The 17,468-nt window shown below is 32.2% G+C and overlaps 2 protein-coding genes across 9 annotated transcripts; both read right to left on the bottom strand.

Annotated features, from left to right (window-relative positions):
* Positions 1 to 1,182: 1,182 nt before the first annotated feature.
* On the bottom strand, positions 1,183 to 4,579 carry LOC107485324 (ubiquitin carboxyl-terminal hydrolase 3). Its single transcript, XM_016105838.3, has 9 exons — positions 4,442 to 4,579; positions 4,227 to 4,358; positions 4,074 to 4,112; positions 3,804 to 3,909; positions 3,642 to 3,700; positions 3,436 to 3,510; positions 2,668 to 2,716; positions 2,332 to 2,408; positions 1,183 to 1,767 (listed from the first exon to the last, which is right to left on the bottom strand). Exons 1-9 carry the CDS (start codon positions 4,514 to 4,516, stop codon positions 1,666 to 1,668), a joined length of 714 nt encoding a protein of 237 aa, XP_015961324.1. The 5' UTR covers positions 4,517 to 4,579; the 3' UTR covers positions 1,183 to 1,665.
* Positions 4,580 to 12,324: 7,745 nt separating this feature from the next.
* Positions 12,325 to 17,140, bottom strand: LOC107485331 (uncharacterized). Of its 8 annotated transcripts, XR_008002145.1 has the most exons (11): positions 16,883 to 17,140; positions 16,521 to 16,581; positions 15,657 to 15,927; positions 15,209 to 15,320; positions 15,019 to 15,090; positions 14,852 to 14,911; positions 14,669 to 14,760; positions 14,345 to 14,461; positions 13,462 to 13,766; positions 13,035 to 13,339; positions 12,325 to 12,652 (listed from the first exon to the last, which is right to left on the bottom strand). XR_008002145.1 is itself a non-coding variant. In XM_052253081.1 (4 exons), the coding sequence occupies exons 1-4, from the start codon at positions 14,399 to 14,401 to the stop codon at positions 12,471 to 12,473; spliced, it is 348 nt and encodes a 115-aa protein (XP_052109041.1). In that variant the 5' UTR covers positions 14,402 to 14,661; the 3' UTR covers positions 12,325 to 12,470. The 8 variants fall into 8 exon arrangements, 2 of the variants coding, with proteins under 2 accessions (XP_052109041.1, XP_052109043.1); XR_008002146.1 differs by lacking the exons at positions 16,521 to 16,581; positions 16,883 to 17,140 and adding an exon at positions 15,928 to 16,099 and having other exon boundaries at positions 15,657 to 15,833; XR_008002147.1 differs by lacking the exons at positions 16,521 to 16,581; positions 16,883 to 17,140 and having other exon boundaries at positions 14,345 to 14,485; positions 15,657 to 16,099.
* Between the last annotated feature and the right edge of the window lie 328 nt (positions 17,141 to 17,468).

The following is a 17,468-nucleotide window of genomic DNA, read 5'->3' as shown; positions in this document are numbered from 1 at the left end:
AAGGGATTGAGGAAAACTTGGTTTTGGTAATTGCTTTGTCTTTTGAGTCTTGACAAATTGTTTGTTGGTTTGCTACTTGGGTTACTAAGTTTGTGATGTCAGTCTCTTCATCTGAACTGTCACATAAGTCAGCCCAAGATTTATGATGGAGTTTTGTCAATGTAGCATCTTGTAAAGCTAATAAGGTTTGAATTAGAATAACATAGTCTGCTTTTGTTTATCTAGTTATTTGAGTGGTTTGTTGTTGAGTTGATGACTCAACTATATCTTTCAGTTGGGTCGCCCAATTGGCTGTTGGGTTGATAGTGTGGTTGGTGAGTACAAGACCTTGTTGGAATACTTGACCCCGATATTTTAATTGATCTTGGTAGGACAAAGCGTATGCCTCTACCTCTCGACGAGACTATTGTTACCTTTTTAGGTATTTGATATCTATCCTTTCAATTATTGACGTCTAAGATAATTTAACAGTTCTATTTAAATATAAGTCAAATCTATTTAGCAATATATAAATACTAAATTACAATTCCAATATCTCATCTAAGTATTGAACATTACATTTTTTTATGACCCGCAAATAAGATTGGATACCCACAGATTGAGGGTAGGTAAGTTAGAGTTAGCATGTTATAGACCTACAGGTAAAGTAGGATTAACTTTTAGTGAAAAAATCAATTCGCAGATAGAGTTAGAGCTAAGTTTAAACCCTACCCATTGCCACTCCTATACAACACTAGCTAACTTTTACCAATAGCTAACTTTTACCGAAAGTAGGACCAACCTTGAGAAACCTAACAACACATGTCAACCAATGGACAGTTTCTTCATCCGAAGATGCACATATCATCTTCATAGTAGGGTGCACCACTATCCAAACTCTGAAATAAATATTTAGATTACATGTAGATTCAAGAATGTGTAGTTAAGTTTCTCAAGAATTAGTTTCCACCTTGAGCCCTTTTCTTTTAGATATTCTTGCACGAGAACATACAATTGTTCACCTAACCAATTTTGTTGTGCACTTCCTGTTATATTTGTGTTATTGTAGTTAGAAACTAACTGCTGATATAGAAGTTAGTTATACTAAGGCCAGCTATCATAGGCTCTAGAATTAGTTAGTAACTAACCCTTCTATATATAAAGTAGTTGTAGCTTAATAGAGGTGAGATTTAACATAGTAACTATGCTGAAGCAATCTAAATTCTTTGATTTAAAGAGCTCTCTCACACACAATGTGTTCTAGTTCTCCCTTGCTACACTCAACTTAAGCTCGAACCGCCATTTTCCACACATAATTTGCATGATGTGTCCTATATGAAGTTACAATATATAGGCTGTTACTGGTTGACAATCACAAATACATTGAAGAAGTGAGGTTAGCAGTTATGGTTGAGCTGGAGGTCCATGATTCTTGGAGGTCGTCTACACGTGCCACATAACGAGATCAATTTTGGAGAGGAATCATTTAAAGCAGCCAAAGCCAAGATTCAGTCAAAGTGGTTGGAGAGTATTAACCAGAGAGACTAGGCTTGGTAGATCACTCAAATGAAAAATAAAAATCTCGGCGCACACAAGCCAAGTGAACAAGGAGCTGCATAGGGATCATACTGCAAATAACTTTAAAAACTGCTTCATTACGAACCCGAAAATCCCAAATTGACAGCCTCAATTTTGTCCATCTGCGGATTTCTTTGATATTGCAATGACATTGAAGTTCAAGGATTCTGGATTTTTCTGGATCATGCTTTGGATGACTTTAGCTGCATCCTGTTGTAATTTTATTTTTTTTATATAATGTTAGATATTGTGTAAAAATCAAGCAAGCAATGCAGATATGTAAGAACTAAAGGTAACAAACTTTGCAAGTTAAGACATGATTAAATAAAAAAATGGACTCAGCACAAACACTCCAACTTTATAGGGAAGAAAAATAATTAAATAGGGACAAAGAAATCAGCATTTTACAAACAAGTATGTGCTGAATGAACACTGAGCAACAATGTATAGAAAGAATGTTGGCTTCCTAGAAAATATTGCCAAAGGGCCGATGCTATTGGAGGCTTCCCTTGAAAGATTTCGAAACTCAAATTTGAAGCACAAACCAAAACATTTCTCCTATAAGATGGATTCCTAAAAAAAGGTGAAAAAGCATAAACAACTTCTCCGCAATAGGAACAACATCAAAGTGTTTTTCATGCAGCGTTTAACTCGGTCTTATTCCTTTTCCATTATACGAACTTGCAAACTGAATCAGGTCTTTTTTTCAGAATGCATGTCTTTAAGGAACAATACAGTTATTGCCTGTACAATTTCACATGCATAGATTCTTACCTTCAACAATGTACTTGGTGAGGATGGGCCATGAGATATTGGTCCCGACTTTCTTCCATCAAGCTCATAGAGTTCACCTGCATATGAAACAATTATAGAGAAATCAATAAACTAAAATGCAGGAAAATGCAAAAGGGACGAAAGAAACAAAAAAAAACCTAATTTATGTAGGATCAGAATTGCTCTGAGACAGGACCCATACTGGCTGCCTCCCATAATTTAAATACAATCACGCTTGCTGTTAACTTGCAATTAACCATTGTATCTTGTCATACTGTTTTGAATTTAACAAATACAGCAGAAGAAAGTAATAAATCAACTAGACAAAGAATTTACCGTCCACACAAACAAAGCAGATGAAATGAGTGTCCACATTGTCTGATGCCTGCAGTACAAATTTTTTAAACGCAACAATAATGGTGAGATGGAGTAATAAAATAGTTGAAATAAACCCCCTTTTATTGGGGATGTTGGCGTGAGCAACTGTATTATCAAAGGATCATACTGTCAATTCCACCCATGGCAGTTAAACATCATGGGGTGGTTGAATGGAAATTATATTATCAAAGATCAATTCACATTTCTAGCATACACATTACCTTCAAACCAAAATAAACTCAACTTCACGGTTCACTAGTTTTTCATTTTTTTTTAAATTCTTATTTTATTTTTTTGTTTTAAGGATTGAAGGGCTTCAAATTCTCTACTAGAATCTACAGCTTCTCTGAAATTAACGCAGCAAGTAACAAGGATCTTTACTACTTCCTATAGTGAGAACAAAAAGCACTTATCAGAAATCCTAGAGAAGTAGATTCTACGTTTTGACCTACTCATAGATAACTTCAGTATGTGAAAGAGTTCCATTTATCATGCGTCATCCCGTATGCCGTCCAAATCAGGTAATTTGTATCCACTGTGCTCCATTGCATAAACAACGTTTCATTGCAAGATGCATTAACTATTTCTTCATAGAATACAAAATGCAGAATCTTTTGATGAGACAGCGTGGGTGGTCCTTATCTTATTAAATATGCATCACTAATTTATCAATATCATACTCCACATAACCATGACCCATGTATTATCAATTTAATGAAAAACTACCTCTGTATCACCAGCACTTGCTGCCACTGAATGAGCAACTTCCATCTCTCTGTCATTCTCGAGAAATACACCACGCTGAAACACATAAATGTCCGAAAATGGCAAATGAGCATTATATTTCGATAACCATTAGTGTCAATCTCTATTATTTGTGCAAGTTGAGAAAGAAAGAAAGGAAGGAAGCATTGGCAGGAAGAAATAATAACCTGCATTGGGTCCATGCTTGCAGTAGTTTTGAAGAACTTGTCAAAGAACGACTCCTCAACTAGCATACAACAAAATCAACAGAAAACAAATGAGAAAGAACAGTAGATCAATGCACCAATAATCCTTTAACTAGGCAACAAATGTGAACGAAGTAAGCTTACCAAGCTTGATCTCAGAAGTTATGTTCCCAAGAGCATGAAGAAGCCCTATTGTACCACAAGCATTACCCACAGTTTGCTTCATAAAATACACTTTATTGCTATTTTCCTACACCGGAACAGCAGCTACATAATCAGTGACCTAATATATCATACATTTACATTCTAACCAATATTCAGATTCTTTGGTTCCATTATCCAATTTTGCGAAAAGAAATTCTCAAAGAACAGAAGGAAAAAGGAATAATCATACCAGGAGATATGTCCACTTACCCTTTTTTCATTTTCCTGTTGCAACCTCTCTTCTTCGCTCTGATAAAATCAGAAGCAGCAAAAATGAACAAGATTATAGTATAGAATCCCTTTTTTTAACTTAATGGCACAGAATTCAGCTCAAATAATGTTATTTGAAAAAAAAAAGTGAACCTTAGAGGTAAGTGGATAAAGGAAAAGGACGGCAAGAACAGGGCTGGGAACCATTTGAAGAAGGTCATCGTCTAAGCCATAAACATCGCAGGATTCAGCTTCGTCTGGTGGAAGCCCAAGACCCCATAGGAACTGAAATTCATGCAATTAAGTCAAACTTTTTCCTCTTTTGAAGAAGAAACACAGAGAGAGAGAGAACATATTAGCTGAGGAACCTGATTGATCACGTCAGGATTAGCTTCAAGAGGAAGCCACCTCTTGGCAGAGGGTCTTTCGTCCAAGGTAGCCATTTCCTGCTTTCCTCTCCAGGACAATGACACGCACTATATATACTAACTCAAGTTCAATAACCCTTATTGGGCCTATCTCATCACTATGCCTTCTGAAAACACTTGAAACCAAAAACCGAGAGAAAACTAGGGAGTGTGGGTTTGGGTGGGTTTTGGGTTTTGGATCCTTCGGGTGTGGTCCGGGTTTGCCCGTTTCTCACCATGTCCAAAAAAAAAAGGACTCAGACGAAGAAGTTGGTAGAGAGTAAGGAATCGGGATTCGAGACACTAATTATCTTTAAATCAATATAGTAAAATTTATGCATAATTTTGGCCCTCGATTCAATGCTCCTATATGTTCTAGAGCACTGAAAAGTGAAAACTCCATATGAAAAGTTGAAAAAAAGTTATTATTTATCAAATTTAGATTGTTTAAAGTTGTTTGTTTTTAAGGTTTGGGCTCAAAATTTTTTCCTTTTAAGTTAGTGATTTATTTTATTTATTGGAATAGAATAAAAAATGGGGTGAGTCTAATTTTTGGACAGTCTAAAGTGAATTTAATTTAGAATTTTTTAAAAAACCTTATTAGCACAAAAAAAATTCTCTATTGTAATTATCTTGAGAATTTCCTTTGCATTTCTTCCATGAGTTCTATGACAGCAGCATAAATGGCATCCGAGGATAAAAATTCATTCTTAAAAATTAACAAATTTCGGGAATCTCATATCTTTCAGATGATCATGACGAAAAAGAAAGAGCAGGACTTAGGAGATATGACGAAATAGATGTGGTAGACAGGCGATGGCTCAGCAGAATCGCGTGTAAATATAACTAATCCTTAGTTTGGTAAAATTTTTTAAAAAAATATTTATTTTTTTTAAAAGTTTAAACTTTTTATTTGGTAAATCAAAATGATCATGTGCTTGTATTTGTAATTTTTAAAATATTGAAATACTTTTAAAAACATTTAAAATAAATTTTTTTAAAGTTAGATTGTGTTTTTTAAAATTTAAAAATCTAATATAATCTCATATGTTAACTAATTTTTAAATTTAATGCTTATATTTATGTCTATTATAATATTTTTAAATTTTAAAAATTATTTTACGAAATATAATTGATATTGTTTATGTTTATTAAAAATTATTTTTAATTTAATTTATCAAATATAAATATTATAATTTTTAAAAAATTATCTTTTAAAAATTAATTTTTATAAATTATTTTTTTTTTTACCTAATCCTTTTGACATCACTCTTCGGCTCTTCAATCCCTTTACAAGTTCTCCAAGTAAAATAAGAAATACTTTATCTTTTCTATTTAGGGTTATACTATCGTGTGGAAAGAAAAATTTGTCTACTAATACTGAAAGTATGTGGGTGAATGATTTATTGGTCCTCACTTGTTTTTTTATTAATTGTGGTAAAAACTTAAATCAACGGTTAACGGTGAGTTATACTTTATCAATTATAATCAATTTTTTTTTTGCAATTAATGGTATATGAACTATGGTCTAATAGAATTTGTTATTTACGTAAAAAATTTTGTTGAATCCTAAATTTCATCCACACACAAAATTGAATTTCATAATTTTCAACTAGTTAAACACACAATTGTCTTCCTTCGTCAACATCAACATCATCATTTATTTCTTCTTCACTCTGTTGATGTTCAACTATATATCTCCTAAGTTTCATATTTTACACGCTTACAAATTTATTTCTTTATCAAATTTACGGCGTATATCTTATTTCTCAATCTCTGCGAGAAAGTAATCTGAATCCCAATGTCTAATGAGATAGATTTTTCATCAATCTGAAACCCTAAGTCACACTCTTAGGATTAATTTTGATAGATTTCTTTCATCATGCCATCAAATACCTAGTCTAAATTAATTTGTTCATGTAGGATTATGTAGATGACACCAATAATGTTGACGGGTTTCACGGAAATTTGGAGAATCCCTTGAGAAACGATGATGAGCTCCTGGACGACGATATCTTCATGGATGCTAACTTGGCAAATGCAGAAGTTGGTGTTTCTGAACCCAATGAAGGTGCCCATTTTGATCAATTGGATGAATCTTATAAGATTGACGGGTGGGAAGACATAGGAAAGACTGAGTTCTTGAATATTGTAGATGTTGATATAAAAAGATATCATTTCAGTGATTTAGGAGTGGCTTTTGATTTCTACAATGCATTTGCTAAGTCAAGGGAATTTAGTGGTCGATAAAGTAAGATGCGAAAGCACAATAGGATAATCAATCGACAGAATTTTGTTTGTTGTGGCGAGGACTTCCGAAGAAAAAAGGCAGATAATATGCAGACCAGAAAACAAGAGCCTAGAGCTGAAACTAGGTGTGGCTGTAAGGCAAAGATTTAGGTGTCATTTGACGTTGTTAGTGGTCGCTGGATTGTTTTAAAATTTTCTTATTTGCATAATCACGACCTTCTTCCTCCAATTTTTTCTGCAATACTTTCTGGTCACAGAAAAATACCTGCTGCAGACATTGAGCAAATAAATATAATGAGAAAGGGTGGATTAGGCACTGCACATATTTTTGCAGCACTCTCAAGCCAATCTGGTGGTCACCACAATGTTTCCTTTTTCCCCAGGGACTTGTACAATCAAGTCGCTCAGCAACGTTGACGGTTGAAGGGTGATGCTAGTGCAGCTCTTCAATTTTTGAGGAAGATGAAGTCCATTGATCCTGTCATGGTTATAAGATATGAGGTTGATAGGTTTCACTCGATAAAAAATTTATTTTGGTGTGATGGAATAAGCCAAATGGATTATCAATTGTTTGGTGATGTATTGGCTTTTGACGCTACTTACAAGAAAAACAAATATCATTGTCTGCTTGTCATTTTTTCAGGTGTTAATAACCATAACCACACAGTTGTCTTTGCAGCCGCTCTTGTGTGTGATGAGTCAGAGCAAACATATATTTGGTTGTTAAAAAATTTTATGGAAGCAATGAAGGGGAAGGCCCCAATTTCAATTATCACAGATGGTGCCCTTTCAATGAAAAATACAATCGAAAAATTTTTTCCTAATGCACATCATCGTCTATGTGCTTGGCACCTTATTCGCAATGCCACGAGTAATGTAGGTAATCCTAGATTCACATGGCAGTTTAAAAAGTGCATGCTGGGTGATTACGAGGTTGGTGTACTCCGTAGTAAGTGGGATCGGATGGTTGAAGAGTTGGTGGTAGATCATACAATGGCAAAACTCAATCCTTTTAACTTCAATTCATTCATTAGTTATGCTATGCAGGTTAGTTAGTGATAGATCATACAAAGACAACAATGGACTCTTTTAAATTCATTATTCTAAGTTGTCTGCTGTTTTAAAGTACTACTTTTTCACTAGTATAAGACACAAGAGACTTACAAAAATGCATCCTGTTAGTAAAAAATAGTCACTCAAAATTTTTTTTAATTTTATAGTTTTATTATATGAAAATTTTCCAAATTTATATTTATTTACTGACGGAAAGATTTGTATTTGAAGTCATGACACTATTTGTTTTTAGAGTTCATGAACATACTTTTACAAACTAAACATGTATTGATTGCCAATTATTTATGTTACTCAGTGACACAATCATATAATTGTAAAAGCATTAAGTATTAATTTATGCACAATAGTATATAACATGACATTACATCACAATCCAAGAGTATTAGCAACATGAAATTGTGGTCTTAAGTTGGACATAAAGTGAAAGATACTAATTATTGAGTCTTAATTGGCTGCATAACAATATGAAATTAAATTAAATAGCATAACATAACTAATCAAGCTCTAATTAATGGTCCTTTGTTTTGAGACTCATAACTAGTAGAAGAAATGGATATTATCTACATTAGTGATCAAAAATTCCAAATTGTGCAACCTGGGAAAGAAAATAAAGAAAAATATTTTAGAAACATAAAACTAAGTCACAAAGAGCAATGTAATAGTTTCAAATCAGATGTTATATAACTTCAATGTTGATCATCTATATTATAGCATTAAAAGAAAAGATAATATTTATTTAAATTGATTTATTTATATTAAAAGGAAGCTCATTTAAGCTTTACATATTATGCAATTCAGAAGAATTATATCAAAGCCCTTCAATTTGTCTTTAACACAATGAATAATAAGTATTATGAGTGAAATTTACTTTGTCAATTCACTAAAAACTCAGAATCATTTATCTTCAAAGAAGAATGCATTAATTAATGTAAAGTACTTCAGCGAAACTGATAATTAAATACACAAGAAGATTTGAAGCCAACCCCTCCTCAAAATTTGTATAAGTTCAAAAACAATTGAAGATATATATGAATGCATAATGTATTCTTAGTTAGATTTTTTGATAAAGTGGAACTAATTTTCAATTTGCAGCATAATAAGTAACACACAATCTTTATCCTTTTCAACACATTATTGCAGGAAGTTAAGTTGTAGTAGTTACTTTAAAATCAAAACTAGTTTCAGTTGAAGTCACAATTACAAATAGAATAATCAATAAAAATCATAAGTTAAACATGAAGTGACAAAATGAAAAATACAAAGCACAGAGTTAGTGTTATCTCATAGAGGTGAAGTTTTTTTTGGTCTACTGATAAGTCATGGAAATAGAGGAGTTTGCTAGATTTGGTCCACCACTGCAATGTAAAAAACCTATCTTTTCGTCCACCACAACAAAAACTACAAAATTAGAAAATTTTGTGCCAAAACCGAACAGGGAACAATTCAGATAATGGAAACGGGTAGTGCAAAAGAGAGAATTTCTAAAACAAGATGAGTCAACAATATTCGTCGCCACTATCGTCCCCATATAGGTGACTGTCTTCCACCGATGCTATGCACCCAACAAGAATACAGTTTCGACAATTTTCTCCTTGTCTAAAGTCGTTAATAATTTAACATTGCTTGCAGTTGATAAATAATAATCTAATTAAATAAGTAAATAATGCTAGAAATAACCTAATTTTAGGCTAGGTATTTGATGGTATGATGCAAGAAATCTATCAAAATTAGTCCTAAGAGTGTGACTTAGGGTTTCACATTGATGAAAAACCTATCTCATTAGACATTGAAATTCAGATTGCTTCTTCGCAGAGATTGAGAGATAAGATATACGCAGTAAATTTGATAAAGAAATAAGCTTGTAAGAGTGTAAAATATGAAACTTAGGAAATGTATAGTTGAACATCAACAGAAGAAGAAGAAGAAGAAGAAGAAGAAGAAGAAGAAGAAGAAGAAGAAGAAGAAGAAGAAGAAGAAGAAGAAGAAGAAGATGATGATGATGATGATGATGATGATGACGAAGAGAGACAATTATGTGTTTAACTAGTTAGAAATTATGAAATTCAATTTTGTGTGTGGGTGAAATTTAGGATTTAACAAATTTTTTTATCAAAATAACAAATTCTATTGGGCCGTAAGCCCGTAACTCATATACCATTAATTGTAAAAAAAAAAAATTGATTATAATTGACAAAATATAACCACCATTGAATCAAATTTAATAATAATCTAACCTTGATTTAAGTGTTCACCACAATTGGTGAAAAAACAAGTGAGACCCACCAAATCATTCCCCAAGTATATGGCATAGGAAAAGAAAAAAAGCGTGTTTAGATTGTTGCTAAAATCTCCGACAATTTTTGCATAATAGCAGTGTGATGTATGAGAATTAAGTACAATTAATCAGTTGATGAAGAGAAATTGCATTAATAATGATGATTATGTTATTGAGTTTTTTTTAGGATCCAAAAAATATTTGGACTCACACTGAAGTTTGGCTTTTTCAGTTATATTATTGAATAAAGATGAAGTAAATAAAATATATGACGGGTTGTAATGATTATGGAGTTGTAAATGAATTTTTTTGTAAATATATTTTTGGAAGTTTTTTATTGAATTGTTAACTTTTGGGTCAGTTTGACATAGTATGCAGTTCATTTTTCTTTTTATTGAGGATGATACTAATTATTAATTTATAACCCAAAATAATACTAAAAATCTAAACAATCTAAACACACATCTAGTATAATAATTATTTTTTTTAATAATTTTAGTTTCTTTTATCATAACAATTTCAATAACTAAATTAACAATTACTATCTCTCTCAATAAAAAAATGCATATTATGTTAAATTGACAAAAAATTATCAACTCAACAGAAAATTTTCAAAAATATATTAAAAAAAATCTTTATAACTCCATCGTCAATATAATCCATCATATATTTTAATCACTTCATTTTTTTTCTATAATACAACCAAAAATACCAAACTATGGTATCAACCCAATTATTTTACCAAATTATTGCTTGACCATAAAAAAAGCCCAAGATAATAATCATCTTCAACTAATTAATTACCTTATACAGTATTTTCTGGGCATGCTACAGAATTGTCCGAAACTTTATTAACAAGGTAAACACGTGTTGTTTTTTCTTCTATTACACATACTTTTAGCATTAACTGAAAAATTTTCCTTTCAGCATTATAGTATTGGCCTTCTATTTAGCCCAAGTAAAAGAAAGAAAGTTGTACCTGTAATCTTATTTTATTTTCAACGCCTATTTTATTTTCAACGCCACAAACTTATACTTTAATTTCAATACAGAGAGGGGAATACTTCTACATGATTCCAATCTTTTTTAAAGACGACATTTGTAGTCAATTTTTTAATTATATGAAGTATTTTTTTATAGTTATGTGAAATTTAATTAATTACTTTATAAAAATTTTGCTAAACTAATTAAATTTAATTAATTTTTTACACATTAAATAGAATTTTAAAAAAAGAAAGCAAAAAACTACACTCAAAAACAAGAAATCAAAAACTATATGTATGATATCAGATATGGCTCGAATAGTTATCTTTTTCTTTGGACGAGTTTTTCTTTTATAAAGATTGATATCTCTTTTTCAATGTTGAAATAATTTCTCTTTTAATAAGTTAGTCGTTGTACCTTTAATTGTTGTAGTCGTTTGGCATTAAAGAGGAAATTCTTCCATTTTTAATATGATATATAGTAATGTGCGACAATTTCCTTTTGTATTTGATCTGATTTTTGTTTATGATTGAATTAATCATCAGTTGTTTTTGTTTGAATAATCATAAATTGCTAATTATAATCTTTGACGTTCAATCCTACAATGTTCACATACAACTAGAAAATGGATTAATACAGACAGATTTACAGACGGATTTAGTCTTTATTACAGACGGATTTTTGGTTACCGACGAAACTATCGACGGATTTTGTCCCTCTGTAAAAGCCCCGTCGGAAATTATTTACCGACGGATTTTTTGTCCGTCGGAAAATTACAGACGGATTTTTACCAGTTACCGACGAATTTTTCCTCTGTAAATTCTGCATCCATTTTTCGAAGGCGACGAACTTTCCGACGGATTTTCCGTCTGTAATTACAGACGGATTTTCCGACATATTTTCTGTCTGTAATTACAGACAGATTTTCAGACGGATTTTCCGTCTGTAATTACAGACGGATTTTCAGAAGAATTTTCTGTCTGTAATTTGAACTTCGGAAAATCATCTTACACTCTGATTACAGACAGAAAATCCGTCTGTAAGGTAAAATAGATTTTTTTTTATTTTTCTAATTACAAAATAAACTTATTTTCATACAAAATAAATATAAATTTAATACAAATTTTTATCTGATTTGTATTCAAATATTTATAATATTTCAAAAAATAAACAAATTTATCGTATTATCAAATTAAAAGAAAATTATTATAAACAAGTAAGTCAATATAATTCAAAATATAAACAAAGTGTATTGATACATCAACAAAGTCTATTGAGTAAATTAAAAGTTGTTAATGAGCATCCAAAGGGCTCTAAATGATTTTTCTCATACTAGTAAATTAAAAGACCTATATTGCAAGCAACTCCTATTCAATTTTCTAACTTATTTGAACAATTTTTGCTACTCTAATAATTAATAGATGAAGTTGGTGAAGGAGGTCCTGTGTTAATTCCACTTATCTCATCAGCAAAATTCACTTCACTTGCTCTTTCTGCTGCTGCTTCTTCTTCTTCATCACTACTTTCCTCACAAGAAAACTTTGTCTTTTTGTTCCTCAATAAAAATGTCCAGAGTGAGAACATAGACCCTATCGTTAATAAACTCAGATAAGTGATCAACAAAATAAAAATTGATATCTTTAAATTAATAATATGCAAAATAACAAACCATATCAAGATTAGCTGGCTGAGCAAATAGCAATTAGCAATGAAAAAATGAAGCTTAACCAATGACTGAAAAGCTTTTATGATAATAAAATAAATAAATATAAATATTTGAATTATCTAGGTACACAAACAGGATCAAAGGAAACACATTTGACATTTCAGTATATTAGTTTCTCTTATTCTATTGTGAACTATTGATTGATATCATTACAGTAGAAGCCAAACATTCATGGGCAATGAACAAGATAAGCTCCAATTTTTCATAAACCATGAAATAAATTGCATGAAAGTAGCTAGACTTACAATAGGAATGGCAGGATGAGTATAAACCTCTCCAGGTGAATAAAGTGCTGCATAAGGTGGCATCATAGGCTGAAAGAAATAGAAAAAGTTGACAAGTTAGATCTAGCAAGTTGTCAGCGAAACACCAATAAAACCAAACCTTGAGTTCAATCAAATAAAATGCAAAGCCCAATCAAAGAACAAATGTTCTTGATTGTGAGAAGTGAAGGATACAAAATCAACAATACAACTAGAATTATCGAAAGTATAGCAATTGGAACTAGGAACCGGAATTGAAGCAATTGATGGTATCTGCAAAAGAAATGCTGGAAAGCAAGAGAGAAAAGAGGGGAAAATTAGAGTTTCAACAATATGTGCTATCAGTAGCTAAAAGAAACTGAAATAATTAAAAAGAGAGGATTAGAACATGCTGAAATTGCCAACCCACCAGCGCATAAAACGGTCAATGCTGTAGGATAACACATTTTTGCCTTTTTGGGGAGAGTGTTGCTTCAGATTTTCAGGGTCAGGGTACAATGTTGGTGAAGTACATAATGTGGGTTAGTGGCTTGGCCAATTCAAAAAACTGAGAGATCCAGCTTAATTTGAAGAAAGAGAAAAGAGGGAGGGGGGAGATGGGAAGAGAAAGGAAGATTTATCCAAAACTTTGGACACAGAAAATAAATTCTTCATACAAATATAAATTGAATCACCTTCAGATTCACACTTGTAGTCTCTTGACTCCCTATGCCACTTGAACAAAAATAAGCATTAATGTAAACATAAAATCAGAAGTATATACCATATAATAAGTATGCGTAACAGAATTGCATTTTTCTTGAGGATATTTTGAGAAATCAGAAACTTGATTACAGCAATTAGCTAACCTTTCCATGTGAATATTAATAAAATGATAAATTGAAAGAAAATCCTACTATATATTGAATAATACAAAATAATTTAAATTGCATGCACACGTAGAATGCTGGGTTTGCATACTTAGTTTAATGTTGGGACTGACTAACATAAATAATTACATACTTAGTTTAATAATAATTGAACTTTATTATATCAATAGTGGGTTTAATTTAGTGGTTCAATTAGTATTGTAAATTAGGAATATATACATATAGAGGCAAACTAGTTGAAACCTACCCTAGTTAGTTGTATTGTACTACAAGAGGATTATTAAGCACACAAGAAGGATCATTGTTTCAATCAATTAGTACATATTATGCAGAAGCTAATATATGATATGATAGTATGATTTTGGAAGCTGAAAAATAGAACGTGTTCAAGATTTCAAGAGTAATAATAATTAAGTAGCATACCGAGAAAATCTTGCCGGTACAACAAAGCATCATGCACTTTTTAAATGACCTCGCCATCTATCACTTTTCAGTTTGCACCAATGATCCTCTGATCTCTATAGACGACTATCACCCTATCTATTAATTAAGCACACACAGACACTAGTAATCAACAATGATAGTGATGAGTGAGTCCGAAACAGAGCAACAGAGGAGTAAAAAATAATAAGTACAAAAAGCTTAAATAATAAAGGTAATAATAATAACAATCAATAGTGTAAATTAAAGCGGTGGTAGCCAGAGATACCAACATCATTAAGGATATTCAATAGCTTAGAAACCTACAAGGTGGAGAATTGGCCACAGGTGGACCCATCTGATGTCGGAAACTTAGCTTTTCATCATGATCAAGCTCTTGATTTGTTTGAAGCACTAAACTGAAAGGTATAAGCTAATATCATTTATCTATTCATGGATCAATAAAAGAGCTAAAGTCAACATTTAACTAGAAACGTTAGATGATCTTACTTTAATGTTCTTGCTGGTATTCTTGGCAAGGAACCACTCAGATTATTGTAGGAGAGGTCTCTACATATATTTTTCAATTCATTACAGTTAGTATTCAATTTTATACCTAGAAATCATTAGTTTTATAAGGAAAAGATAACATTAATGCCAAGGTAACAAAGACCTACACAAGTGTTAAACCTTCTATGTTGCTTAAAGACTGAGAACACGGTCCTGTAAGGCTGTTATTATTCAACCGCCTAGCACCAACAAGAACACATTAAATGGAGTAAGAAACCAAATTTCATAAGTCCGAATAGAAATAAGTATCAAACACAATACTTTGAACAGTTAGAATCTGTAATATAAGTAACTTACAAATAATTCAGGTTCTTGAGGCCTCCCAAAGAATTCGGTATCTCGCCACTAAATTCTACAAGGGGCTCAAAAAAAAATTGTCTGTTGTTGTAAAAGGGCCTGCTGCAATAATCTGTTACGCACCAAGAGCATGTGTATAATACAAATTATTAATAGAAATATTCTTCATATTATCACAAAATTATTTTTAAAAAGAACATGAGATCTTTTAAAATCTATAATATGCGTCAAAATGCAAGTAAATAAATAGCTACAAGGTTTTGCTTCACATGACTGCCTTATAACCATACTTTGGCTTGGCTAATTAAAATGTTAGTAATTTGTCATTGTTAAAAAAGAAATGATAGTAAAAATCTATAAAATTTTACCAAAATACCAAAAATGGAACCTAGTGCATAATATAATTTTATAACAGAGCCAATGACTAAGAAACGAGTAGAGTAAATACCATGGACAACTCTGTCTTTTTAGAAGTAATATCAATTGGTTGACTTTTATCAATAGCAAGCTTCTTTGCTGGATTCAAATCCTTATCATCAGCAACAGAGGTAGGTAGTATAGAATCTACCAATTTAGATGCAACTAAGCAATGCCCACTAGGATTATGCCCTTGAATACCAACAACCTATCAAAAGATGAGATCCTTGTTTCATAACCCATAATTCCAGCATAATTTTTTACTTTCAAAGCCTGAATTTAACCTGCCATGCCATTATCACCTGACCAGGGAAAGAATAATCCATAGATGTCTTCCATGCAATAATATGATGAGTTTAGCTAACAAAAAACTAATAAACACCCATGGCATTAGAGAAGATTGCAAGTAAATCAGTGTGATCCTTGTCAGTAGTCCTATTGCAATATAAGACTTTAGAGTGTAAGGAAGAACAATTTATGATGAACTTCTAAGAGATTGTTTTACAACTTTATAGTGAGCTAAATCATTGTCAGCACTCAGCAATAAAACAATGATAAAAGTATCAAATACAGAAGAAATCTCCAACTGTACAGCACAGTGAAATGCCATGTATAGTTGTTTTATCTCAATTAATAGCTCTATCTAATTTTAAATTATGACCTCCCCATAGTATAACTACAAACAGAATGATTCATTTTATCTCACGGTGAGCAAAAGAATGCTTCAGTTACAATGACAAAATATATATAATATAAACTCACTTTGTCTCTATCCAACTTTAATATTTTAAGCTCCTCCTGAAAGGACTTGTTCAATTTCTGTTCCTTTGACATTTAAGTGTAGAATCAAATAAGAAAGGAGGGTTAAAAAGCATGGTTCCTTATCAAGAATTACCTCTCGGAGAACTTCAAGTTTCCATGAACAATAGCCGAAACTTTCTGCAGAAGGTTTACTTCTGCAAAGACATCAAACAGCACATGTAAGTAGCTAGAGCGGACAGCACCAACTATTGCAGATCTCAATATCTCAACAAATTTGTAGAAACTTAACAGTAATTTTAAGTTAATTAAGAACAGATCTCAATATCTCAACAAATTAAAAAATGAATGAAGTTAATTAGTATTATTTTTATTTTTTCTGTGAAATTAGCAGCAGCAACAGGGAAGGGACAGGGCTAGGGCTAGGGATAATGAAATCAGAATAGAATCACAATGGAAGGGATTAGGGATATGGACGAGAAGGAGGCGGATGCCTACCTGAACTAACGGCGATGAGAAGAGATGATGACAAACCTCCGGCGAGGAGAGAAGAAGCAGCGACGAGAGCGGCGCGGAAGGAGCTCGTAAGACAAGAGCACGGCGGAGAGAGATCGTACGACGATGGCAACGAAGGGAGCAAACGCGATGAGGGCGACGGAGGGAGCTCGTGCGACGCGAGCCGCGACGGCGGTGATAGCGGAGGACGTCACATCTTCAACGGAGAGAGAAGGCAGGGAGTAAGGAAAACGTGAAAAAGTGAAATGAACCATTGGAAGTTTCGAGAACCTACCTCCTTATTCTAATATTTTCGACGGAAAAGTTTAAATTACAGCCAGATTTTCCGTCTGTAATAATTTAATAAAATGTAGCATTTTGTCTATTTAATTACAGACGGATTTTCCGTCTGTAACTATTTCCTACGAAAATAAATTAATTTTACCGACAGAATTATCGACGGATTTTATTTTCCGTCTGTAATTTATGCTAATTCATTTTTTTTGTTTTCCGACAAAAAAATCCCTCTGAAATTCTGTCTGTATTTCCGTGGGATAAAATCCGTCGGAAATATCCGTCTGTGATCGAT

The sequence above is a fragment of the Arachis duranensis genome, chromosome 1, assembly GCF_000817695.3.
Source record: "Arachis duranensis cultivar V14167 chromosome 1, aradu.V14167.gnm2.J7QH, whole genome shotgun sequence".
NCBI lineage: Eukaryota > Viridiplantae > Streptophyta > Magnoliopsida > Fabales > Fabaceae > Arachis > Arachis duranensis.
The sequence above is the reverse complement of the archived record's forward strand: the minus strand, read 5'-3'. Positions and strand labels throughout refer to the sequence as shown.

What these genes read in the sequence shown, in the direction of transcription:
- LOC107485324 (XM_016105838.3), bottom strand. Translation starts at nt 4,516, where the DNA reads ATGGCTACCTTGGACGAAAGACCCTCTGCCAAGAGGTGGCTTCCTCTT. An exon ending in AACTTCTGAGATCAAGCTTG is followed by an intron (nt 3,701 to 3,803) that starts GTAAGCTTACTT and finishes GTTGTATGCTAG; the next exon opens with TTGAGGAGTCGTTCTTTGAC. An exon ending in CTGCTTTGTTTGTGTGGACG is followed by an intron (nt 2,409 to 2,667) that starts GTAAATTCTTTG and finishes TTTCATATGCAG; the next exon opens with GTGAACTCTATGAGCTTGAT.
- LOC107485331 (XM_052253081.1), bottom strand. Translation starts at nt 14,401, where the DNA reads ATGGCGAGGTCATTTAAAAAGTGCATGATGCTTTGTTGTACCGGCAAG. An exon ending in GTACCGGCAAGATTTTCTCG is followed by an intron (nt 13,767 to 14,344) that starts GTATGCTACTTA and finishes TTTTTGTTCAAG; the next exon opens with TGGCATAGGGAGTCAAGAGA. An exon ending in CTCATCCTGCCATTCCTATT is followed by an intron (nt 12,653 to 13,034) that starts GTAAGTCTAGCT and finishes TATTAACGATAG; the next exon opens with GGTCTATGTTCTCACTCTGG.